Genomic DNA, 9625 nt, shown 5'->3' on the forward strand with positions numbered 1-9625 from the left:
GTCAATCTAAGATTTGTCAACAGTGACAAATATTTTGGTATATAACATTTGAACATTTGTAAGTTGGGAAGTGGCTGCACTATGTTCTTGAATTATGTGAATGTGCATAATTTTCTGAACGCTCATAAATCAAAGATTGATAATTATTGACACATAATGGGGGTAGCCGTATCTGTGTTTTTAATTGCAGATAACTGAAAATGCAGAGTTATATATACAGTAATTCTGCTGGACCTCAATAATTATCTATCTTTGAAATACAAGACATGAGGATAAATCTGTATGCCGGAGGTAAAGGGCACACATGTCCATTTTCACCAATATTGGGACAACGCTATTAATTTGTAATTATTTTGTGACACTTCACATATAGGTATAGGACAGTAAGTCTTTTATTTCAATAAATAACAGATATTCACTTTATAAAACAAGCAAGCTGTATAGAAAGACACACGTGAAAAAAAAACCCCTTTAAACTGCTCTTCTGTACAATTTCCCTTTTGTGACATGGTGCCCTTTACAAAAGTCTACTGCTCTTTGTTGGGAATTGAAACCCAGTCCACTTGCAATCCGGGTGAGCAGGCTTTCCTTATGCAAAAAAATAGTGTGCCTGCCTGAATCTCAAGAGGACTGGGGTTTGATTTCCAGCTATCAAAAGTTGGTTTTATTTTCAGAGTTCACCTCTCTCTGTCTTGAGAATAATATCCAGAAAGTTTCTTCCTTTAAGCATATTGTTTAACTTTTTTTTCTTTTACAAATAAAAATTTATTGCATTTTGATTATTTTTATGTGTATTTAAGAGACTCGTAAATATATCGCTATATACAAAACAACTAAAAAGTATTACTCACAAAGAATCTGATGCATAAGGGGAGGAGCTGAATTCACAGTCAATATCATCCAACATTTTCTGACAGTCACTGTATGAAAACGGATATGTGAATGCGAAATAAATGACTGATCCTGGATCACTAGGCAAGGTGTGCATGAAGCTGATGACGAAGTTACCATCACTTTCATTCTTTGAGAAGAAAAGAATATATTAATAGGTTTTGCATATGAAAAGTATACATGAACACATGAATGTATACAATAAAGTGTACATATGGAAGTATACAGTTGAACCCCACATTCAATTAATCTGATGGGGCAAGCATTACGTTAAAAGTTTGTAGTTTCAAATGTTACCAATAGGAAAGAATGTGGTACTCTTTTAGTTTTACACAGCCGTAAATTTTCATAAAGCAGGGCTGCTGCTTTACCATTACAACAACTCCAGTCATATATCGTCATACAGCAATTTCTAACCAGAGGTCGCCCCAGGCTCAGTAGATAAAGAACTTGCTTCTAACGTTCTATGTCTGGATTCGAGCCCATGGACCTTGATAGCAACCTTCATAGTGGAAGACGAGTATCTTACCACAGTGCCACTCGGGCTAATAGAGCAGGGCTGGACAAATCGGCTGCTCTTTGTGAGTTTAGAAACCAGCACACCCTAAGTAATGGGGGCATCAACTGATGCTTTGAAAGACATGATTGAGAAGTTTAAAGGAACAGGCTTGCTTAAAGTTAAGCCTGGTTGAGAACAGAAGCTGGTATGTACGAACAGACAATTACAGACGTTGTGACAGTGATTATCAATGGCACAAAGGGGGACCATTGCTGGAACAAGCAGCGGCTGAGGATGCTACTTGTGCAGGGATGTAAAGTACAGCCTACAAGAATGCTGTCACATTGAAGGTGGGCGATGTCATTGCTAGGGATGCAAATCTGATGAATACAGTGTGACATTTCACTGGAATTATATCTTTGTTATTCATTTATCTAGTTCTCGATATTCTTGTTTTTTACACTGCACAGCACCACATTTTCCCCATCTCAAACGTTTGCAATTCAATTTTTTTGCCTTTTGTGTGATTAATTAACCCCCTATGAAGTTCGGTGTAATTCTGGTTGTTAGATCAAGCAATTGATGACTGTGAGTAGTCTTACTTTAATTATAAATCCCTTGTACTTATCTCTTAAAATTCCTACTGATCTCTCACCACAGCCTTCCCCCTCCCCATAAAGGAGGCTGAAAGAGGGCTTTAGTCCTGGAACCTGGGGTGAATATTACATTTATCTTTTTCTATCTCACATTTTCATTTTCACCATGAAATTTTTATTTTATTTTATTCAAGGGAAAAATAGTTTGAAACATATTCACTGAGAAATCATTATCCCAAGGCCAGCGGCACTACAAGATTCATAGAAAAGTCACACTAACTGTTTTTTAAATTTTTGTTTTCATTTAACGCAATATCAAGTCTAACACTATGCCATTGATTGCTTGAAAAAATTTTGGCCTTTGTCATTAGAAAAGTAGCTGGTGTTTTTTATACCTTGTAGCTCACTTTCCCGGGAATGCGTTTCCAGCTATCTTTGGCTGGAACCACTTTATACACTGGTCTCATTCCATAGAAGAAAAGTTTCCCTTGACGATTCAGATTCATGACATGCACCTTTATGGTGGTACCTGCCAAACCACCTTCTACACCGAAATGAAACCATGATCTGAAAATCGTAAATAAATACAGATTAGAAATTCAATATGTCCCTATATATGGAATGAATATTCAGCTGCTATTCAGTATTTGGCCCATTTGCCGAATATTTGGTTCAGCCAAATAATGCTTAGCTATTTGGAGGAAGTATGACGTCAGTGGTCTCCGCCTTGGCAGTGCTGAGAACTGTGTCGCCCAACATCTCTGTCGGAAGATCACTTGACTCGATGCAAACAAACACGATCCCCCTTAGAGATCAATGTTAAAATTGCCGATTTTAGCATAGAAATGCGCGTCAGCAAATGCCATCATAGGCACCCCCATTACGTATGGCAGCGACGGCAAATGCCGACGTAACCACTTGACTGGTCAAATGAAAGAGGTACTTTCAGCATTGACGAAATTGATCATTTCCAAATTAATGAAAGTGATAATTCCAGCATTAATGAAAGAAAATTCAGAATTAATGAAAGATGATTCCAGAATAAATGAAAGAAAAATTTATTTTAATGAAACAGATAATTTCAGTTCCAAAATAAATGAAAGCGATAACATTAATGAAAGAAATAATTCCAGAATTAAGAAAAAAGGATAAATCCAAAATTAATGAAAGAAAAATTCTAGAATTAATGAAAGAAAAAATTCTAGAATTAATGAAATAAGTGATAATTCCAAAATTAATGAAAAAGATGATTCCAGAATTAATGAGATATAATTTCAGAATCAATGAAAGAAATAATTTTAGCATTAATGAAAAAGTGATAATTCTAAAATTAATGAAAGAGGTAATTCCAAAATTATTGAAAAAGATGATTCCAGAATTAATGAGATATAATTTCAGAATCAATGAAAGAAATAATTTTAGCATTAATGAAAAAGTGATAATTCTAAAATTAATGAAAGAGGTAATTCCAAAATTATTGAAAAAGATGATTCCAGAATTAATGAGATATAATTTCAGAATCAATGAAAGAAATAATTTTAGCATTAATGAAAAAGTGATAATTCCAAAATTAATGAAAGAGGTAATTCCAAAATTATTGAAAAAGATGATTCCAGAATTAATGAGATATAATTTCAGAATCAATGAAAGAAATAATTTCAGAATCAATGAAAGAAATAATTTTAGCATTAATGAAAAAGTGATAATTCCAAAATAAATGAAAGAAGTAATTCCAAAATTAATGAAAAAAATAATTTTTTGGTAAGTTACCAATCTTTTTTTTTAATCTTTAAAACACAATATTTAGAAACCAAACTGTACATTTCTATGGACAAACGAACTTTGTTTTCACCGAGTCACATGGTTTCCTGGCATTTGATGTAGACGCCGTTGCGGCGGCTAGATGAGTAATATAAGCTCTATGGATCCACCCTTATACAATGACTTAAAGAAATTAATGAAATGAATCACTTTACCTGAAAGAGTTCTCGAATGGGGTACCACCGCAGTCTGGTTTTGTCCAAATTTTAAATTCGAGAACCCTGGATTTCTTTTTCAACACAGGATATTGAATTGCACATTTCCTATACCTCGCAGGTGATGAGATAGGATTCTTCTGCAACCCATTGACCTTCGCTGCAGCACTTGATGTCTTGACGCTGCTGTTCCTTAGTTCTCTCTTCTGCTCTTCTTTGATAGACGAAGCCTTCCTTGGGAATACATCGCTGACATTTCGATTCGATTGGCTACTAGAGCTACTATCACTTCCTTTTTCTGCTACTACACAAGGTTTGCTTAAAGAAGACACAAACTCCACTCTATCTAAATTCCCAGAATCGAAGTCTGAAGTGAATGTCAAGCCACCACATTTTATTTTCATTATACTCTATGATAGAAACGTGTTTTTGTTTCCAACATCAACCCTGCAAAATAAAGCAATCAAACTCTGTTCATATACACATAATAAATTGATTTAAGGACAAAGAATTAAGTGGATATGAAAACTTGGTAATGTAGTGTCATAAATGATAGATCAGGATTGTGTATGGTTTATGTATGTAATGTAGAGTCATTGTGAGGATGGCTGATTGCTGCATTGATTCGCGTTTTGCAGACGCTGAGATGTTGCTTGAAGTGAAGGACGCAAACACTGGTGAACATAATTAACAATTTAATTTAAGTGACAAATTGAAACACAAACAATGAATGATAAGCGAGAAACATATTTAGTTAGAATGCTAGTTAGGGAGAGCCGAAGATTGCCTACTAATGACGAGCAACTAGTGCCGACACATTGAGGTCCATCGACGTAATTAAGAAAGTGTCTGATAAAGAGAGGTGTCTGTAAACGGGAAGTGTCCGTTATGGGGAGTTACCCACCCCCCCCCCCCCCACATCAACACTAGTGCATCAGGACTAGAAAGTTATATCATAATATAGGATTATCATTGTACAAACATCTTTCTTATTGTTGAGCCTTGCTTTCATCAAGAATTGTTCACAAATATGAACTTTTTTTTTAAATTACAAAACCAAATCAAAGCTTACTTTAGGATATACCATTTGAAATCATTAATTTACAATCATTCTGAGTGGGGTGGAGTAAACTGGAAGTAAACATTTTAGGTAAACTATAGAAACTAGAGTGAAGTATTACATAATGAAATTGTTCATCTTTTAAAGATATATTGAACTCACACTTTGAGATTTCATTTCCAATATAAATGGACGGGTCAACGATATAATGATGGCCAACGGTATATCTATTGAATTTTTAATCTATTCCCTCACTTTGTTTACCAACATTCCCTTGTGAAGTTCAAACTTGAGAGGAAAAAAAACTATTTCCTATAAAAATAACATAATCTCCTGCTGCCATCTTTTATTACAGTATTGAACTTATTAGGTGATGACAATAGGATTTCTGGCAGAATACTAAGGAGACCATATCTGATTTAGATAAAAAAAGGGACATTCGATTAATTATTGCTACTAGTAGACATTTATGGAGTGTTCAACCCATTACGCTACAAGAAAACCCTAGCTAGTTTTTTTCAATGATTAAAACCATGGTTTTCAGTTCCAGCTTGATTCTACTTCATGGAGAAAAGTACGAGTAATTGAAATTTTGAATGATGAAAAAGACGGGATGTCGCCAATTCGCGCTTGAAAAAAAAAAAAAAAAATGCTAAATATGAAAAAGAAAAGTTTGTCAATTATGGCTTAAGGTTGTGAAATATTAGGCGTTAAGCCGGGTTTTCCTAGGAATAGGTTTGTTGCGCATCGTGAGCCAAATTAGACTATTTCGCGCCGACAGAAACGTGTTACATAATCACGTTACGCGTTTGTGTTTTCCTAACGAGTCGCATCAGATCAGAGCGGCTATATAAAGTATATGACTTTGGCATCAGCTACTCTGTCGTCTGCATGCTCCGGTTTGAAGGGAAGAGAAAGCAAACACACAAGAGTGAAGAGAATATCGGCAAAACCGCGGCGCACGACGCATTTGACTCCTCCAGAAGCAGTCGGCCAATCACGCCCGACGTAAAGCGCTGTCGTAAGGCGTATTGCGCTCTGTAGGAAAACAGTCATGCTGCTTTTCTTATTGGTGAGTGAACGGCGTGTCGCGCTGGGTGGATCACGTTGCTCGCGGCACAGGAAACCTGCTCCTAGGAAAACCCGGCTTTAGGCGGAAATTGAAAATTGCATCGAATTGAAGGAATTTCACTGAAGAACATCAATCATAACAAATATATGAGATGATTTTTGATTTGTTTCTTTCTTAGACCAATGTATGGATTTCCATTTCACGTAGGGGGTGTACTCGGAAAGAAAAGTCTACTGGTCTCCACCAGAAATTGAACCCAAGTACTCTTCCTAACCAAGCAAGCGCGGTATCCGTATACACCGTAGGAGACACGACCATTCCTCTCTTATTTAGGCAAAGCGCAAATTGAGTCGCGTTCAGCGTTCGCGACACGACGCATGTCAGCGCTCTGTTTTGCGGCCAACGGTAATCAAAAGGACAGTGCAAACTGAGACACGAGGTAACACTACACTAATCGCGTTTACGCGTGCACTCGTAAAAGCTGCTGGTGAGCCACTGAATTTCGTGTCGCACGTGCACGATTCTTTGTACTTGGTAATGGTTTTCTAAAAATTAAACAGTAATTTTTTGATGGAATTTGCATTCTCTAATGAAGTATTGTTTAATACGTGTCAATGTTACTTACATAAACACGGTATTATCAATTATTTCTTTAATTAATTCCTGAATTATTTTATCTCTTACTGAATTTTTATTAAATATTAATTAATTTTTCATTAGTTTAGACTTTTAATTAGCTAAATTTTTTTTCATCAAGGAGTTATTTTTAAATTCGGAATTCATTATGGAATTCATTAATTTTTGAATTTTCATTAAAACACCGAATTTTTACTAATTGTGATCGTTTAAAAATTCTGAATTTTGATTAATTTTTACCCATATAGAATTTTTATTAATTTTTGGAGAAAAAATCCATTTTTATATTTTTAATCAGCCTATGAAATAATTTTCATTAAATTTCTGAATTTGGCTTTATTCCGGATATTCATTTATGATATTTCATCAATCGATGGAAGAATTATTCTTCATCAAATCTAAAATTCAATTATTAATTTCACTAATTCTGGTGTTTCATTAACCTAGTTACTTTTCATTAAATATGAGTTTTCAGTTTTGGAATTATTCATTAATTATTTTTAAGTTGTTATCAATTCTTTCAGTTGTTTTGACTTTCCACAAAGTCCAATTTTTCATTCATTATGCGATTATTTTTCATTAATTTCGGAATTTTCAGTCATTCCAATTTCTATTAATTATATAATGATGTATCTTTATTTAATTTTATTGTGTGATTCATTCTAAATTTTTAACTTTTGTAAATCCCAAATTTTCATTAAATTTTATTCATTCTAAATTTGCGTTACTTTTTATCCCTCTTCAATTTCCGTGAATTTATGTAAATCCACATTTAGTTTTTCTAATTACGGAATAATTTTACTTTACCTCTGAATTTTTATTAATTACTGTATTTCATCAATCAAGGAATAATTTATCAAAAAAATCTGAATTTTCAATAGTTTTTAATTATTTACCAATGTTTGTGTTCACGATTTTATAAACGGTAGATATTTTTCATCATTCCCGTACTTTATATTTTAATTAATGCTGTGTCTTCATTTTTTAATGACTAATATGTAATATTTAGGTTCTAGGAGCCTTCCAAATGCCAGGATTCCGGGCCCCACGAAATCGTTTCTTTCCGTTCGTTCACTCGCGTCCATAGTCCACGAATGAACTGTGTTCCAATATGTGTCCCTCGCTACGCGTGGGGCGTGTTCACGTCATGGCACTCAGGTACCGCCCACTCGCGAACGCTACACGCGATTGAATTTGCGCTTAGCTTTACGCACTGTGGCGTGACGCCCTCGAGAAAAGAAATATAAATTCTCTTCTTCTCGTCTAAGCGTGACGCACTGGAATAATTTCAGCTTCTCTTCAGCAAATTTCCCCCAGGTAGAGGATAACAAGGAAGCAACTGTCATGTCTCTTGTGGTGTGTACGGATAACGCTATGTTGCATGGTTAGCAAGAGAACTTGAGTTCGATTACCAACGGGGAGACCACTAGACGGTTTTTTCCCGAGTTCACCTCGATATATAATACTTCCAAAAATGTCTTTCCTTATTAATTTAATATATTTTATTTTAAGGAATAACTCATATTTTCACGTAATTTTAACCATCCCGGCTTTTTCATAAAAAGGAATTTTTCAACGAAACTTATTTGAATTGAAAACTGTAATTAACTGAAATCAAGGATTAAAACTATTTTTCCAACTTCCAAATAACATTGATAGAAGTATTTTTTTTTCCAGGAAATAGATATTTTCTGGATATCGTGCAGAGGGTGAACTGGGAAAGAAAGGTGTCCCCAGTGGTGTAGATGGTAGCATAATTGTCCAGTTGTCAAGGGCCCGGGTTCGAATCCTTACGAAGATCAGATGAATTTTCTTTCCAAGTTCACCTCAGCATAATATCTAGAAAATATCCGTTTCCTGATATAATTATGATAATTACCACTATCAAATAGGAATATTCCTCTCGCATATTTTTCATGTCGAACGTTTTATTTTGTGGAATTCATTTTATAATCTACTGAAATCAACAGTATATATAATCAAAGCGTATTAAAGACTTCTTATTAATATATACGCTTTGATATATATATATATATATAATGCTTCGTTACCTCTCTTTTTTTTTAATATTTCGGTGGCTTAAAATATTGTGACGATCTATGGATGATAGCTGGCGCGATTTGTTCGATGGCTCTCAGAAATATCGAAATCTGTTGACAACAGCAGTTGATACCGACAATGGTTTAGCGCAAAGACGTGCGATTGGCGGAGAACTTGCGGATGTTTGGAGAGAACATTACAGAGGGTTACGCCCCTCCAGACGGTGGCACCACAAACGCGATGAATTACTATGAAATAGAAATTTGTGGAATATTCTTTTTCTCGAAGTTTCGACCAGAGCTATAAATAGTGAGGCAATCAAAAGAGGGGAGATTCGATGAAAAATGAGTCGCGATTGAACTTTGCGAGAAAGTTGTTAGCTCTCTGATTAGCTTGTAAATACGTGTAAATTGCTGTTCTGTAAATAAATCTGAGTTTGTCCGTCGAACCGCGTCTTGTTTTGCAATCTCGAAGTCTTGTGGAAATTACCCGGAAGAATATGCTGGCAATATTTCGTTGATCATACAGTAGTTGACAGTTTTACTGACTTTTGGAATCAATTTTGGTGATAATCAGGGATGGCATACCGTATTTTTCTTGAGCAAATATGGTCAGCATAATTCCAAATCAGTGTTTTTATATTTTATGGTTTTTTCTTTTCTTTGTAAAATTTAATCATACAAAATTTTAAGCCTTTAGTAAAATAACAGATACAACCCATTTCGGAAAATACGAGAAGTTGTTTTTGTACAATCTTCTGAAAAAAATAATTTTTTTTTTCCTCTGGTGAGGATCACTTTTCACATCGTCTGATGAAAACACGCCTGAGATAACAAGTTTCAGGTTCTTAAAATG

General features: G+C 34.8%; 1 protein-coding gene across 1 annotated transcript in view; it reads right to left on the minus strand.

The window, feature by feature from the left end:
• Nucleotides 1-5298, minus strand: part of LOC149089049 (cytosolic carboxypeptidase-like protein 5) — a 39322-nt gene extending 34024 nt beyond the window's left edge. Inside the window, exons 1-4 of the mRNA XM_089236915.1 lie at nucleotides 5185-5298; nucleotides 3963-4409; nucleotides 2382-2553; nucleotides 852-1021 (exon numbers count right to left, since the gene is read on the minus strand). Coding sequence (XP_089093041.1) covers nucleotides 852-1021; nucleotides 2382-2553; nucleotides 3963-4366 — 746 coding nt within the window. The 5' untranslated portion in view covers nucleotides 4367-4409; nucleotides 5185-5298. The remainder of the gene's footprint in view (nucleotides 1-851; nucleotides 1022-2381; nucleotides 2554-3962; nucleotides 4410-5184) is intronic.
• Nucleotides 5299-9625: the final 4327 nt, after the last annotated feature.

Source organism: Pholcus phalangioides, unplaced genomic scaffold (assembly GCF_987345545.1).
Source record: "Pholcus phalangioides strain wild (caught in Gottingen) unplaced genomic scaffold, Ppha-v1.0 ptg000002l_1, whole genome shotgun sequence".
Lineage (NCBI taxonomy): Eukaryota > Metazoa > Arthropoda > Arachnida > Araneae > Pholcidae > Pholcus > Pholcus phalangioides.